The sequence below is a fragment of the Triturus cristatus genome, chromosome 1_2 (assembly GCF_964204655.1).
Source record: "Triturus cristatus chromosome 1_2, aTriCri1.1, whole genome shotgun sequence".
Lineage (NCBI taxonomy): Eukaryota > Metazoa > Chordata > Amphibia > Caudata > Salamandridae > Triturus > Triturus cristatus.
Genome location: NC_140580.1, coordinates 96,333,513 through 96,350,970, shown reverse-complemented (window position 1 = coordinate 96,350,970; position 17,458 = coordinate 96,333,513). Strand labels below are relative to the sequence as shown.

The 17,458-nt window shown below is 50.0% G+C and overlaps 1 protein-coding gene across 1 annotated transcript in view; it reads left to right on the top strand.

Moving 5' to 3' along the window:
* SEC23IP (SEC23 interacting protein) overlaps positions 1–17,458 on the top strand; it is a 339,277-nt gene that overhangs the window by 66,128 nt on the left and 255,691 nt on the right. Inside the window, exons 5-7 of the mRNA XM_085602809.1 lie at positions 3,636–3,725; positions 6,270–6,390; positions 16,177–16,266. Coding sequence (XP_085458935.1) covers positions 3,636–3,725; positions 6,270–6,390; positions 16,177–16,266 — 301 coding nt within the window. The remainder of the gene's footprint in view (positions 1–3,635; positions 3,726–6,269; positions 6,391–16,176; positions 16,267–17,458) is intronic.

The following is a 17,458-nucleotide window of genomic DNA, read 5'->3' as shown; positions in this document are numbered from 1 at the left end:
GATAGTACAAACAAGACATATCGGATGAAGTGGAAAAGGTTCTGTTTATGGTGCAAAAGGTCTAACATTCATCCGCTACTTTCAGAAGCTCACGAGATTATTCCATACCTCTTGCTTTTGGCTAAGTCAGGTTTGGCTCATGCATCTATGAAAGTACACCTAGCTGCAATTTCACGCTTTAGAAGAACGGCCTCTGGTCCATCTCTGTGGTCTGCTAGGGTCATCAAGCAATTTATGAAAGGTCTGTTCCGAGTTTTCCCTCCAATAAAACCGCCACCACCTCTCTGGCAATTGAATGTCGTTCTTTCCCAGTTGATGAAACAGCCCTTTGAGCCAATTCACAGGGCGGAACTGAAATTTCTTTCCTGGAAAGTTGCGTTTCTCATTGCGCTCACTTCAGCCAGAAGAGTGGGAGAAATTCAGGCTCTCACGATCCAAGAGCCTTTCTTGCAGTTCAAGGAGGACAGGATAATACTCAGGACTAATCCAAGATTCATCCCTAAGGTTCCAACTGACTTTCATTTGAACGAACCTTTAATTCTCAAAAGATTTTTTCCACAACCATCAACAGCGGCGGAAAGAGCTCTCCACTCACTGGATGTCCAGCGTTGTTTGAAATTCTATTTGCAGAAAACTAAGCCTTTCTGCAAGTCTTCACAGCTTTTTGTGGCCTACAGCGCACCCAGAAAGGGTTTCCCTTTGTCAAAGAGAGGAATTGCCAGATGGATATCAAGTGCCATAGGGTATTGTCACCAGGCAGCTGGCCGACCTTTGAATGCACGAGTCCGTGCACATTCTACAAGAGCAGTCTCCATCTCTACTGCTCTATTTGCAGGAGTACCGATCCAGGATATCTGCAGGGCGGCGACCTGGACGAGTACGCACACCTTCACCAGGCATTACTGCTTGGATGCAGCCACAGAGAGAGATGTGGCGGTGGGAGAAGCGGTGCTGAGGAACCTTATCCAGTAACGGTGAGCCTTCTTTACCATCCCTCCTTCCTTGGTTATGTACGTTGGCACATTTTATTGTTGTTTATTGTATTACCATTTGCAAAGAATTTTTGATATGTGGAATTTGGTTACAGATACCATTTTTATCACACTGTATATGTTTCCTGGATTCTCTTTCTAGGTACCAAAAAATGTGCATTTATTTACTGCTCGCTATTCTGATTCAGGCATGTGAATCTATGAAAGGCTCCTATACTGGAGTAAGAAAACAAGTTACTTACCTGTAACTGTAGTTCTCCAGTATTGGACCTTTCATAGATTCACATGCAACCCACCCTCCTCCCCTGAGAGGCTCACCTCGGATTTAGCACAAAGAGTGTTATTGCACAAGTGCACGAAAATCTGAGGGCAGAAGGTTCTCTCAGGAGTGTTTCTAGAGGGTGAGAGGCTCTGATTGGTTCAGGGACAAGTTTAGTCCTTTTTTACATAACGAAGGTTATGGGTTGCAAAGGAAAATGGGCCTAGGCCTTTTTTCTGTTTGCTATGATACTAAGCAATGCTTTTTTATGTACCGGAAACTCCCGTCTCGACGACGGGGAATGATTCAGGCATGTGAATCTATGAAAGGTCCAATACTGGAGAACTACAGTTACAGGTAAGTAACTTGTTTTCTTATGGGGACAATGGCGGCTGCTTTTTCTATTTGAAGTGCTCCCTCACAGAGCGCTATGCTGCTCTAAATTGAATACTGAGCGCTGCACCCGCTTTAGGGACATCACGCTCAGTTAAAAAAAATGTTTTTTTTAACTTTCATGTTGAGCACAGCTCCCGCTACAGGGACACCACGCTCTGTTTCTTTTTTTCTTTCATAACGGAGCGCGGGGCCCGCTTCACGGTCACCACGCTCTGTCTTAGGTTGCTGACCTTATGCCTTCGGTTCTGTAGAGCATTTGTAATGCAATAGGTCTCGCATTTACGCAGGTTTGTAAATGACAATGCCTTTTATTTATTTTTTGGTTTTTAAAACCTAAATGAAAGGCATTGTTATTTACAATACCGATAGCTTAAACTCACGTAAATGCAAGACCTATTGCATTGCAAATGCTTGTTTTCCAATGGCTCTGTTAATAGTCTGTCCTCTAGCGGTGACCTGTCTGGCACCTCCTCCCCAGTGCGCAGGTGGGGAGCAATGTGTGACCCAACTTGACATGTCTGCAGTGCTCGTTCTCCAGCAGGCTAAATTTGGATTGCAGTTCCGCAAATGGAATATATGCTTGGTTCCTCCAGACATCCCCCTAGTACTCTATTCCCAGGAGTCCACATCCCTGGAAACCAAGTAGCCCCCCCCCCACTTCTGTCAATAACGCTCTACACCACAAAGGTGTCTGAGCCGTTAATCTCCCTTTCCATCCAAGAAACCAGATAGCTGTATGCCATACATCTATAGTCACCTGCGTGTGTTGTGGTCAGGCACCTCCACTTTGTCTAGCATATAGCATACATTCATATCCTCCCGGGCCCGCATCCATACTGTCCACCATATATACGCTGGGTCCTGCTGGTCAGCAAAGACCCACTCATTGACGACTAATATCTGTGAGACCCAGTAATACTTTTGAACATCCGGAACTGCCAGCCCTCCCTTGTACACCTCCTTCTGTAATTTAGCTAGGGCAGTCCTTGGAGCCCCGCCCTTCCAGAGTAATCTGCGGACTGTCTGGTCAATTTGCCTAAACGTTTCCTGTGGGATATTACAGGGCGTATTTTGTGTCACATAGAGCAATCGCTGAAGGGCCATAATTTTGTAGAGAGCTGCTCTACCCGTTATTGTTAGCGTGAACGACTCCCAGTGTGACACGTCTGCTCGCAGTCGTTCAAGCTGTGGGTCTAAATTTTGCCAAAGGAAATCTCGCGGGTCTCGTGTAATATAGATTCCTAAATATCTAAATCCTCCTGGACTCAGTGGAGCTAGGCAATTACCTGGCAGGTATGGGGGCCTCTCCCAACAGGGAGTATATCACGACTTGGTCCAGTTAATGATATAACCTGAGTGTTCCCCAAACACCTGAAATATGTGCATTACACGATGTATAGAGGGTAAATGTCTATCCAAGACCAGCAGGATATCGTCTGTGTATAGGGAGATTCTTTCCTCCCATCCTCCCTGGGAGGGTATTCCCCATATCAAGGGGTCTTGGCGAATCCATACTGCTAATGCTTTAAGGGCAAGAGCAAATATCATGGGAGAAAGTGGATACCCCTGTCGTGTACCTCTCCTAAGCTGGAAGCTATGGGAGATGGTACTGTCACCCTCCTCCTTGCCATAGGCGCCTGATAGAGTATTCTGACCCACACTCTGAACTTAGGACCAAAGCCTCACTTCTCCAGGACTGCAAATACATAGTTCCACTCCACCGAGTCAAACACCATTTTGGCATCGAAGGCCATTGATATAATTTGTAAATTTTCGCAAGATTTAGTTAGATGAACGAGTGATGGGAATTCTCAACCTAGTGTTCATTATGTTTTGCACAATTCTCTTCATGTATGATAATTTATCAGTATTTATTGCCTCGATTTCCTGTCTCTGGCCCTACTATTGTAACCATTGCAATGACCAACACTTGGTTTGTTTAATAAGGTCATGTGAGTGTTTTTATGTGTTTTGTGTTTTCATTCTAGATTGAGTACAAAAAAGCTGTGACGGGTAACCAGTGGCATAAACGCCTGGAGTTTGCTAGCGGAGAAACCATTGTCATGCACAATCCCAAGGTAACTTTGCCGTATGTGTGCCTGTTCCCCCCTCTAATAGAACTAATTTAGTCAGTTGAGAAGCAAGTAACCATATATTGGCATGTGGACATGTTAGACCTGTCAGCCCTTTGGCAGTTCCCTCCTCATTTTTATTATTTTTGTCCCTTGTCCCCTTCTCATTTTTTCTGTCTACCTAACTTTTTGGTGCTGATGTAGAGGTTCTGGGTGTCTTTACCACATCACTTGAGGGAAAGACGCAAGGTGCTCCTCTGAGGAAAATAGTTGAGGAAGGGAGATATTCAAAATGGTGGCTCCAACTGTCACCTCAGCACCTGGACCATGACTACCATGAGAGGTTCCGGAACCTTCTGGGCTTCTCTGGCAAGTCAGGCCCAAGGTGATAAATAGAGGTGACAGGTGGGCGGCCATTTTAGAGGAGAGTAGAGAGGCCGGCTAGTCAGGAGTAAGGCACTTAAGTGGGGAGGTGGCTGCACTGGACAGGAGTTGACAGGTCTCAGGGTCTGCTTGGTTCCCCCGTCAGTGACATCACCCCCAACCTCTTGACCGGTCCCTGAGTGCCGCCAGTGACTGTAGAGACCCTCGTACCCTTAGAGGTCTCCAAGAAGGGTGAACCCCTGACCTCTTAGATCTGGGAGAGAGACAGTGCCAGGGGCTAACGACTTCCGACTCTGCTGTTGCCCTGAATCTCCGGACTGGCCTGGGGTAGTCACCTTTTTAGCCATAGGGATGCATGTGCCCAAGCCCTGAGAGTCCAGTCAGCCTCAGGAACGGTTCCCGTGAGACACTGGCACCCGTTACTACAACCCCCCTCCTTCCACGAGATCCGCTTTCAAACCCTGGCCGCCACCCGTTCCAAAGGTTGAGAGGTTACCTGGTGATCTAGGGCCGGAGTCCGCTGTCCTCGAGAGGCCTGTGAAGAAAGGTTGGCCCAAGCTGTGTGGCGGGCGAGAGGGCGTCGTGACTGCCTGACGAAAGAAATCCACAATCAGGAAGTGCGGGTTGCGAGGCAGCGAGGCCGCTGCACGAGTCACCTGAGAGGGGCCGGAGCGCCGCCCCCTGGCTGCTGGACGAAGGCGGAGACCGCGCCCACACAGGACGCACTGATCCGGGTTTAGGGCAGCGGAAGCCGTGAGACTGCCGACAACGGAGTCTTCCCGGCAAGAGTCCGGTGAGGTAGAGAGTCAGCCTCAGGAGGTGGCGGGGCCTCCGTCATCAAAGGAAGGAGGTTTCCGTCAGGAAAGGGGAGCGCCCATGCAAGGGAATCCCTTGGGGGAGGTGGCCCCGGGGGTGTGAGTACTTCAGTTCCTTCACTCGTGTGAGGACTCCCTCGCTGAAACCCCTCCAGCCCGTGCCAAGTGCGGGGGAACACGCCTCGCAGCATCACAAGCCCAGGAGGAGGACACCATCAAGTCAGTAAGCGGGGCATTGCAGCGCGGGAGGAGGGGGAGAGAACTGGCTGGGGACTGCTCTGTCAAGGCCTGAGAGGGGGAAGCATATTGGAACCTGATGTATTTACCAGAGGCATAAAGCAACCATGTACATGACCAGGATGAATTAAAAAGGGAGACTCACGTCTGTTGAGGGAGGTGGTAGGCTGAGCTCCAGCATCAGAAAGCACCTTGAATTATAGCGTAACGGGGGTGGAGTAGTCCCAGAGGTCAAACACCCTAACAGCTACCTGGATGGAAGTAGCCCTTTGACTGCCAGCAGTACTTCCGATAATTTGTTATGCCAGGAGCAAATGGTACTGACAGTCTAGCCTATGTTATATGGTTATGAGGTGACTGTGTGAAGTGTTATTCATCTCCAGCTGCCAGGGCTGCTACCAGGGCTACAAGGGAAAAGAAATAGTAAATGAAAATTAACCAAGCTGCTGTGGAACAACCGAGAGAGTTCTGGTGCTGTACATAGGCCCCAGGGAAGTAGTTGGGGGGTGCTAAATTGGAATTAACATTCCCTGTGGAGTGGTCAAGTCATACTTAAAATGGCCGACTGAAATGTGACAGGGGGTTAAGCTTTTTGTTGTTGAAACCACTGGTTGAAAAGTTTATCGTACTGTCCTACTTGGTGTGCCTCAAGATATCGGGGAATGTTAACCTGGAAATTGAACTAGAAATGTACTAGAATTGTTCTAGGAATGTACTAGAAATGCACTAGAAATGTACTGGAAATGTACTGAAATGTTACCAGTTTAATGGAAAATTGATTAATTGAGCCTAACAAGGAGGAGAGGTGTTAAAGTCTTTTTAATAAAGCTTCACAGTTAATCAGTGTAGCGTCCTTTTTGGGTGAGGCTGCGCCAGATTGCAAGCTGGGTAGGATGCAAGCATGAGAAGCCAGAGGGAGGTATAAGCCTGTTGACCTGAGCCAAGCTACCCCTAGGACATAGGTCCAACAGGACGTCTATACATTCCATGTGGTAGAAAGATTAGCTTTTCAAAATACACCACTTCTCATGCGTAGTAATAGCGTCTTTCTGAAGCTTACTTAAAACACTTGATATTAGTTGAAAGGCACCTAAATACTTCCTGTCTATGGCAGGTTATTGTTCAGTTCCAGGCATCCTCAGTTCCTGATGAATGGGGCACCACTCAAGACGGGCAGACAAGGCCACGAGTCGTAAAACGTGGAATCGATGATGATCATGATGAAATACCTGATGGTGCGTAAAGTGGGGTTTAGACTGTTTTCTTCTGTAGCCGTGGCAATGGAGAAGATGATAGTTAGAAGTAGCCTAATCTACCGGCTAGATGGCTGTGGATAACTGCATACTCTGTTGTTATTCTTCTGCTTTACACTGCTTTGTTATGGTCCTGTGAAACAATATGGCTCAGACAATTGCTACAATGGTGTTTTGTGCTACTGGCTGACCAGTGGATGGTCCTGAAGGCAACAATTTATTGTTTTGTCTGTGTAACCTTTTGGCTGGAACAAATTGCATGCATTACACCATTTGTAGGTGTTTTTCGAAAATTCAGACATATTTTCTCCTTTATATTTGTGTTAGACCTGTCAGCCCTTTGGGTGGTCCCTCCTCATCATTATTTATTTTGTCCCACTTTTGCCTCAAACCCTGTTATACTTTTTCCTTTTTGGGAACCACCAGACTTTTTAGTGTTGATGCAGGGTCAGGGAGCCATTTTCCCTACCCCTGGAACTTCTGTCTGAGGGCCTGAGACACAAAATGGTGGCCACCCATTGTCACCTGTGACATCACTGGAACCTCCTAGTACCTTCCAGAACATTCTAGAACCCTGTGACAGAGTGAGGCAGGTTTAGAATGTTGGGAAGCCAGCTCAGAGTTGGCAGTTGGAGTAGGCAGTTGGCACCTGACTGGTGAAGAGAGAGCAGCACAACACTGAAGGAGTGAGGCAGCAGGGGTGGAAACTTGTGCCTCGAGTGGGGTCTGGAAACCCACCCTTGATACTAGTCCCTACTGACTGAGCCCAGCCTGGAGCCCTGTGTGGGATAAAGTCAAGAAGAACCAACTCAAGGACCTGAACAGCCGGAACAGGCCTTGAAAGTAAAGAACAGCAAGTTCCTGACCTGTCTATTGGTATCTTCCTGGAGTCCGACGCCGAGAAGCCTAGAGACCTGGGGCCGGAGGTGAAGAAGCGGCGCTGACTGGAAAGCAGACGTCGTACCCGGAGCCGCCAGAGGTCGAGAGAGGGCTCCGACGGAGGTCGTGGAGACACCAGAGGTCGAGGAGGAAGTCACTTGAGGTCGAGTGTGCGGCGTCGACGGGGGAGTGAAGTCCGCCCTCCGGAGTCGCCGGAGACCGAGGTGAATCGTGCCGGAGGTCGGGAGTGGAGATCGCACTCCGGAGTCGCCGGAACCTGAGGAAAAGAGCACCGGAGGTCGGGAGTGGAGATCGCACTCTGGAGTCGCCGGAACCTGAGGAAAGGAGCACCGGAGGTCGGGAGTGGAGATCGCACTCCGGAGACACCCGGAAGTAGGGAGATCGTGACCCTGTGACGCCGGAGACCGACATCGAATCGAGGCTGCCCAGCGACATTGAGCCGAGGCCGCCCGCCGACATCGATCCGGAACCACCTCACGGCGTCGACAGGAACTGACATCGAGCCGAGGCCGTCCGCCGACACCGATCCGGAACCGCCTCACGGCGTCGACAAGAACTGACATCGAGCCGAGGCCGGCTAGCGACATCGAACCGGAACCGCCTCACGGCGTCGACACGACTCCGGCGGAGTCGGAAGTTGACAAAGAGGGCAGTAAGTGGAATAGAGGGCGCCTAAGGCCCTGTGGAGCCCTAAGAGACCATCCTAGGGGCTAGAGAGGTGTTAGGACCAGCCTGGGAGTGCCAGGGGTGGACTGAGACTGATACAGTGACCTGTGTGAGGGGTTGTGTAGTTTGGGAGAGCCAGATTCCTAGATTACCCTTGATCTACCTCAGTTTTAGCCTCAGCCTTATCCAAGCTAGGTGAGACACCCTCAGGCCATCCACATAACCACAAGCTGTGATTGGGCCAAATCAACCCATAGTGCCTCACAAATGTGACCTGATTTGAAAGTGTATTGATGGCTTATATTTATTGAGAGTATTGTATTCTTTGTATTATCCTATTTATTGTCTCACAGTATTCATTCCCTCACAGTATTTATTTGCCTATGTATTTTATGCACATCTATTTATTCGTTGATTATTTATGATCTGAGCCTATTTCTTTGACCTACCCCTTTTTACAGAAGAAGCTTTGTGTACTGTAAGTGTGTTATTATTTATTTAACCTGCAACTAAGAGAAAACAAGATAAACACAGATATATTTTCATAAATTTTTACGGTGTAGAGCCGTTTTTGGAACGGATGAACGCATGGTTATTGTGAGGGTGTGACGTACGCTTAACACGGTGCCTGACCCCCGACCGCTCGAGCCAAGCTACCCTTGTGTGTTGGGAAACCCCCGGGTGACTGCTAAACCCCGGTTGCCTGGGGTTTTCTAACATAATTGGTGTTCAGCGGTGGGATAGAGCTGTGCTTGCGTCCACTCGACAATAACTGTGGGTAGTCCATAGGCCTACACCGGGAGTTTTCTCAAAGCGGACTTCCTAATTCTGAGTTTTGTTTTTTCCAAATTTACTCTGGTGGTGGGAGGAGGTATTACAAAAGGTACCCCCCTGCATAGCTTCTGTAAACACCTGTCTTCTATTCTGAGTTGGCAAAATGGAGTTTGTGTTGGAAGACCTGGAAACTTATACTGTGGCCCAACTCAGAGAGTTTTGTCAGAGAGAGGGGGTGTTTTGTCCCCAAGGTGCAAAGAAGGGTGAACTCCAGACCAGCTTGAGGGCTTGGGGGGAGGCACGACGGGAGAGTAAGGCTGAGCAGGAGGACAGGGATGGAGAGCCTGTTAGCGAGGGGGCGGGGTTGTACCAACCTGAGGTGGGGAACCTGTTAGCGGGGCCCAGAACACTTTCCAGGAAGGGCAGCACTGTCTCTAGCGGTGGCTTATCAGAAGTAGAATTAATTGACCGGAGGGAGAAAAGACAGCTCACATGGAAGTTGGCGGAGCTGGAGAAAGAGAAGGAGGGAAATAGATCTCCAGATCCTACAAGTCGGGGCACAAACTGTTCCTAATGGTGGCAGCAAAGACAAAGAAATCACCAGGGAACCCAAACCCTATCTGCCAAAAGACATAGGGGCAGATTTATGAGCCCCTTGCGCCACTTTTGCGTCACTTTTAACATGGGGAAAGTGACGCAAAAGTGGCGCAAGGGGCTCATAAATCTGCCCCATAGTAGCTAGCTATAGTGCAGGGGATGATATTGCCAAGTGGCTAGCGGCCTATGAGGTCTCTTTAAGGGCCCATGGGGTTCCAGAGAAGTACTGGGGAGGGGGATTGTACAAATACATGCCTCCAGCTGGTAGGGATGCATTATTGGCCCTAGAGCAGGATGAGCAGACCCACTACCCCACCATGAAAGTGGCGCTCGTAAGAAAGTTTGGACTAACACCCGAGAAGTACAGACAGAAGTTCCGGGGTAGCCACAAACTGGGCACACAGAATTGGGTGGATTTCCTGGACTATGCAAAGAAGGCATTAGAGGGTTGGATTCAGGGCAGTGAGGTGAGGGACTACGAGGGGTTGTTTGATTTAATGTTGAAGGAACACCTGCTCGAAAAATGTTTCCCTGAACTGCGTCAACACCTGGTGGATAGCAAGCTGACCAATCCCCGGAAGCTTGCTGAGGAGGCGGACATTTGGGCTAGTACCCGGGTGTCCACAAGGGGGACTGAAGGGGATACTCAAAAGGCCGGAGAGGGCGCCCCCCAGAAGAAAGAGGGAGGGGAAAAGAAAAAGGAGTTCTCTAAAGGCCCCCAAAATAACTTCCAAGGAAAGGGAACAGGATTCACCCCTAGGGCTAACCCACCCAGAAACCCTAATCCTGGCCAGAGTCCGCAGCCAAGGGTTGTCCATTGCTTCGAGTGCGGTGGCGTCGGACACTATAAGGGAGATGCGAAGTGCCCGAAAAGACCACCCCCTCCCATTGGAGGAAAGGCCCCCGGAGTAGCTAGTGTAGTGCTTGGGGAGGAGATGCCCTTAACTAAGGGAAGGGAGTGGGCGGGTGTCACTTTAGTGTCCCTGGGAGAACGGGAGATGGTTCCTAAGATCCAGGTGCCCGCAAATACCATAAAGTATGGGCAGTGGGTCACCATCAACGGCCAAAGAGGGGAGGCTCTGAGAGACACAGGAGCCAGTATGACTATGGTACGTAGCCAACTGGTGTCTCCAGAGCAGGTAATTCCCGATGTACTCCACCCAGCCGCGATGGCAGAACCGGCCACTATCCGGTGGCCGAGGTTCCCTTTGAATGGGAGGGGGTTGCAGGTTCACTTCGAGTTGCCGTAAGCCCTGCCGTGCCGGTCGATAGTCTACTGGGGAATGACATGGAGCACAATGCTTGGAAGGAGGTGGAATACCGGACTCATGCTGAGATGCTGGGTACACCTGACTGGGCCTGTGTTAGCACAGGGTCCGCGACTACCCGGAGAGGGAGTTTGTTTCGACTGGAGCCTGGAACAAAGGCACAGCCGGCTGCCGACCAAGGGAAGAACCGAGGACAGGAGGAGCCTGCCTCGGCATCCACGCCCCGTGTGACGGATAGGCCACCGGAGGTGGTGGACCAGGAGTCCGCGGTGGGGGATGTTACCAAACTGGAGGACCTACCCATCCCGGCCGAGTGGCACGTGGAGGGAGGGCCGACCAGGGAGGAATTCTGCAAGGGCCAGAGGGAGTGCCCTACCCTTGAGGGACTGAGGCGACAGGCCGAAGCCCAGGCAGCAGGGAACGTTGAGGGGAACTACAACCTTTACTGGGAGGATGGCCTCCTCTACAGTGAACCCAAGGCACCCCTACATGGATCGTCATGAGCCTTAGTAGTCCCTCAACGTTATCGAGCCTTCCTACTGGAATTGGCTCACAAGATCCCCTTGGCAGGACACCTGGGGCAAGACAAGACCTTCGCCCGTCTTGTCCCACACTTTTATTGTCCTCAAATGAAAGTGTCGTCCGACACCTACTGCCGGACATGTGTGTCTTGCCAAACCAGTGGGAAAACAGGGGTGAAGCTGAAAGCTCCTCTGGAACCACTTCCTGTCGTTAGCACCCCCTTTGAAAGGGTGGGCATCGACATTGTGGGTCCATTAGATCCGCCTACTACAGCTGGTCACAGGTTTATCCTGGTTCTGGTGGATCATGCCACACGGTACCCAGAGGCTATACCTCTAAGGACCATTACAGCACCTGTTGTGGCTAGGGCCCTGATGGGAATCTTTACCCGAGTGGGTTTTCCCAAGGAAGTTGTGTCCGACAGGGGGACCAACTTCATGTCAGCATACATGCGGGCCATGTGGAAGGAGTGTGGAGTGACCTACCGGTTCACAACTCCTTACCGCCCCCAGACCAATGGTCTGGTGGAGAGGTTTAACAAAACCTTGAAAGGCATGATTAGAAGTCTGCCTGAAAGCCTGCGGAGGAAATGGGACGTCCTCCTACCCTGTCTATTGTTTTCCTACAGGGAAGTGCCACAGAAGGGAGTGGGCTTCAGCCCCTTCGAGCTTTTGTATGGGCACCCTGTGCGTGGACCTCTCAGCCTGGTGAGAGACGGATGGGAAAGAACTCCCAGAAAGCTTCCCCAGGACGTGGTGAGCTACATGCTGGCCTTCCGAAGCCAAATGGCTAAGTTGTGGAAGCAAGCTTCTGACAACTTGGAGGCCAGCCAAGCAGTAATGAAGGCGTGGTATGACCACAACGCTCACCCGGTGGAATTGGAGCCTGGCCAGAAGGTGTGGGTGATCGAACCAGGAGAGCTTAGCGCCCGCCAGGATCGCTGGTCAGGACCCTTTGAGGTATTGGAGAAGAAGGGTAAGGCTACCTACTTGGTGGATCTTAAGACCCCTCGTCAGCCCCTACGGGTGCTGCATGCCAACCGCCTCAAACCCCACCACGAGAGGCCCGAAGTCATTTTGATGATGGTGACTGACGGAGCAGAGGACGTGGAAAGCGAGCCTCTCCCCGATTTGTTTGCGTCTCAAGAGAAGGATGGGTCGGTGGAGGGAGTGATTCTCTCCCCATCTCTAACTCCTGAACAGCAGGAGGACTGCCGCCAGGTCCTGGGACAGTACTCTTCGTTGTTCTCCCTTGTTCCGGGTAGGACTCACCTGTGCGTCCATGATGTGGACACAGGAGACAGCCCACCTGTGAAGTCCAAGATCTACCGGATATCAGACAAGGTGAAGGCCAGCATTCACAGTGAGGTCACTAAGATGCTGGAGCTAGGAGTGATCGAACCTTCCAGCAGCCCCTGGTCCAGTCCGGTGGTGCTAGTACCAAAAGCCGCACCACCGGGTGCCCAACCGGAACTGAGGTTCTGTGTGGACTACCGGGGACTGAACTCAGTAACCAAGACTGATGCTCATCCGATCCCAAGGGCGGATGAATTGATTGATCGGCTGGGAGCTGCCCAATATCTAAGTACCTTTGACCTTACTTCTGGGTACTGGCAGATCTCTCTGACTGATGGAGCTAGGGAAAGGTCAGCCTTCTCCACGCCCAAAGGCCACTACCAGTTCTGTGTGATGCCCTTTGGGCTCAAGAACGCACCTGCCACGTTTCAGCGTCTGGTGAACCAGATCCTCACTGGAATGGAGAGTTTCTCTGCTGCTTATCTGGATGACATAGCCGTCTTCAGTAACAGCTGCGAGGATCACTTGCGTCACCTGCAAGCTGTTCTCCAGGCCCTGAGACCAGCTGGTTTAACGATCAAGGCCAGCAAGTGCCAGATCGGGCAGGGGTCGGTAGTGTACCTTGGACACTTGGTGGGTAGGGGAGCGGTGCAACCCCTCCAGGCGAAGATCGAGGCCATCATGGCCTGGGAACCCCCCAAGACTCAGACTGAGGTCCGAGCTTTTCTGGGCCTCACTGGATATTACCGCCGCTTCGTGAAGGGATACAGTACCATTGTGGCCCCCCTCACGGAGCTTACGTCCAAGAAACAACCTAGACGGGTAGTCTGGACGGAGGCTTGTCAGCAGGCCTTTGTAAAACTGAAGCAAGCCAAGTGCGAGGCCCCGGTCCTACGGGCCCCAGACTTTTCCAAGGAGTTCATTGTCCAGACGGATGCATCGGAACATGGCATTGGGGCAGTGTTATCGCAACTCAATGAAGAGGGTCTGGATCAACCCGTGGTCTTCCTATCCCGGAGACTACTTCCCAGGGAACAGAAGTGGAGTGCAATAGAGCGTGAAGCCTTTGCAGTGGTATGGGCTCTGAAGAAGTTGCGGCCATACCTGTTTGGCTCGCACTTCCTAGTTCAGACCGACCACAGACCCCTTCGTTGGCTGATGCAGATGAAGGGGGAGAATCCCAAGTTGCTAAGGTGGTCTATCTCCCTACAGGGAATGGACTTTCAGGTGGAACATCGGCCTGGAGTGGACCACGCCAATGCAGACGGTCTCTCAAGGTATTTCCGCCTTAGTGATGAGAACTCCCAAGGGGTTGGGTAGCTCTCCCCACTTTCAGCTGGGGGGGACGCGTGTTAGACCTGTCAGCCCTTTGGGTGGTCCTTCCTCATCATTATTTATTTTGTCCCACTTTTGCCTCAAACCCTGTTATACTTTTTCCTTTTTGGGAACCACCAGACTTTTTAGTGTTGATGCAGGGTCAGGGAGCCATTTTCCCTACCCCTGGAACTTCTGTCTGAGGGCCTGAGACACAAAATGGTGGCCACCCATTGTCACCTGTGACATCACTGGAACCTACTAGTACCTTCCAGAACATTCTAGAACCCTGTGACAGAGTGAGGCAGGTTTAGAATGTTGGGAAGCCAGCTCAGAGTTGGCAGTTGGAGTAGGCAGTTGGCACCTGACTGGTGAAGAGAGAGCAGCACAACACTGAAGGAGGAAGGAGTGAGGCAGCAGGGGTGGAAACTTGTGCCTGGAGTGGGGTCTGGAAACCCACCCTTGATACTAGTCCCTACTGACTGAGCCCAGCCTGGAGCCCTGTGTGGGATAAAGTCAAGAAGAACCAACTCAAGGACCTGAACAGCCGGAACAGGCCTTGAAAGTAAAGAACAGCAAGTTCCTGACCTGTCTATTGGTATCTTCCTGGAGTCCGACGCCGAGAAGCCTAGAGACCTGGGGCCGGAGGTGAAGAAGCGGCGCTGACTGGAAAGCAGACGTCGTACCCGGAGCCGCCAGAGGTCGAGAGAGGGTGCCGACCGAGGTCGTGGATACACCAGAGGTCGAGGAGGAAGTCACCTGAGGTCGAGTGTGCGGCGTCGACGGGGGAGTGAAGTCCGCCCTCCGGAGTCGCCGGAGACCGAGGTGAATCGTGCCGGAGGTCGGGAGTGGAGATCGCACTCCGGAGTCGCCGGAACCTGAAGGGAAGAGCACCGGAGGTCGGGAGTGGAGGTCGCACTCTGGAGACACCCGGAAGTAGGGAGATCGTGACCCTGTGACGCCGGAGACCGACATCGAATCGAGGCTGCCCAGCTACATCGAGCCGAGGCTGCCCGCCGACATCGATCCGGAACCACCTCACGGCGTCGACAGGAACTGACATCGAGCCGAGGCCGTCCGCCGACATCGATCCGAAACCGCCTCACGGCGTCGACAAGAACTGACATCGAGCCGAGGCCGGCTAGCGACATCGAACCGGAACCGCCTCACGGCGTCGACACGACTCCGGCGGAGTCGGAAGTTGACAAAGAGGGCAGTAAGTGGAATAGAGGGCGCCTAAGGCCCTGTGGAGCCCTAAGAGACCATCCTAGGGGCTAGAGAGGTGTTAGGACCAGCCTGGGAGTGCCAGGGGTGGACTGAGACTGATACAGTGACCTGTGTGAGGGGTTGTGTAGTTTGGGAGAGCCAGATTCCTAGATTACCCTTGATCTACCTCAGTTTTAGCCTCCGCCTTATCCAAGCTAGGTGAGACACCCTCAGGCCATCCACATAACCACAAGCTGTGATTGGGCCAAATCAACCCATAGTGCCTCACAAATGTGACCTGATTTGAAAGTGTATTGATGGCTTATATTTATTGAGAGTATTGTATTCTTTGTATTATCCTATTTATTGTCTCATAGTATTTATTGTCTCACAGTATTTATTCCCTCACAGTATTTATTTGCCTATGTATTTTATGCACATCTATTTATTCGTTGATTATTTATGATCTGAGCCTATTTCTTTGACCTACCCCTTTTTACAGAAGAAGCTTTGTGTACTGTAAGTGTGTTATTATTTATTTAACCTGCAACTAAGAGAAAACAAGATAAACACAGATATATTTTCACGGTGTAGAGTCGTTTTTGGAACGGATGAACGCATGGTTATTGTGAGGGTGTGACGTACGCTTAACACGGTGCCTGACCCCCGACCGCTCGAGCCAAGCTACCCTTGTGTGTTGGGAAACCCCCGGGTGACTGCTAAACCCCGGTTGCCCGGGGTTTTCTAACAATTTGCATTTCCCTCCCCATGTTTTAAAAAAGAGTCGGACTTGCATATTAAAGTTTAAAGGAGCCTTTGTGATAAATGAATGTAGAGACAGCTGTCAGCTAGGCTTTCCGGGGGAGCACTTCCTTATGGTAGAGTCCACTGAATGTTTCACACAAGTCTGTTCAATTGGCCTGTACCAGAAGGGATCATTTGTTGACTGCTGCACGGGCCAAACAGGCCTGTAGCCCAGCAGAAGATTTTGTCTGCCTGTTTATCTGTTGTACACGAGTGATCCCTTCCTCCCTGGTAATAAATCCTGTAGTCCCTTTCCCAGGATATTGTTCCTATGGCTATCTCCTTGTTATATACAGAACTCTTATTCACTCTCTAGCCTCGATTTGATGGTCATACTTTGATAGCAGGAAAATGTTTAATGGTTAGAAAATGAGTCTTTCCTCTTTAGCTTCCAGATATCACATACCTTCTATCTTCTGCAGGTGAGGTCCCTGCAGTCGACCACTTGGTTTTTATGGTTCATGGAATTGGTCCGGTTTGTGACCTACGATTCCGGAGCATCGTGGAATGCGGTAAGTCCAGTGCCCCTCCTGTGGAATCTTATAGGGAATAGTCATTCAGACTCCTCATGTTACTCAGGATCTGGTTCATAGATGTTTTCCTGCATGATTCTCCCTGATCATGTCATCTTGCTGTGCTGCAACCTGAATAAAAAGGTCTTATGCTCTACTATACTATACTTTGCTTTCAACTGAAATGCTGTTTCTTCAAAATATAATCCAAACAAACTGCTAACCCTTACGGCCCTTTCGGTTTGTCGATCTAAATCTGCCTGCTTGAAATGCTTCTCAATGGTAGTTGATGCTGGTGGAGACTTCCATGGCTAGCCACAGAGTGGACATCCCACCACGATGTTTTCATAGACTTCTTGCTAATGAGAAAAGTAAATTATGTGAGCGTTAGGCTGTTTAATTTTTTTGTGTTTTACGTTCCCCCTACTCCATGTGGATTATTTAGCAACCATTCATCTGTTGCTGATTTAGTGAGATTCATTTTTTTTATTTCGAGGTTAGCGCTGCTGATCTTTCTTGCTAGTGTTTGTCACTGGCCTATTTCTCGTTTATTTCCACACAGATTCAATGCGTGGAAAGCAAACTGATAAACATCAATATTACTGAACAATTAATAATCTTTTCCAATTGAAAATATTATATATTCATTGTTACATGTTAGTGGCAAATTAATGGAAATCCTTAAAACCAACGATAATCAAATAATTTGAAATTGTGGATTACATTGTGGTTTTATAAGGGAAATGAGTGCAGGTGAAATTGATTAAGACACAGCCTTCTCTGCTGTTCCGCACAAGAGAATTAAAGACAGATTGAAGAGCTTTGATAATAAACTAGAAGGCATGTTACCCGGTGGGAGAGCATTACTCAAACTACCAGTCATAATAAAGATTGAAACAGGGTTCTCAGATGTATTAGAAAGCCATTAAATACGGAAATCCTTGTTAATGCATGGGAAAGCCCTAGCAAATTAGTGAAAAGCAAACTGTAAATGAATAAAAAATGCTTCAGTCAGTCCCGCTGTGAAAGAATGTACTGAGTGAGCAAGGATAAATTTAAAGACCAATGTTGGTAGGATCTGCGTGTCAAGAGTGGGCAGTAAAATGGTTGCTATGACTCAGGATTGCAATCCTTTATTTTCTTAGCATTCTTTGTTTCTGTGTATGGGTAGAAAAACGTAAATACACTGTAA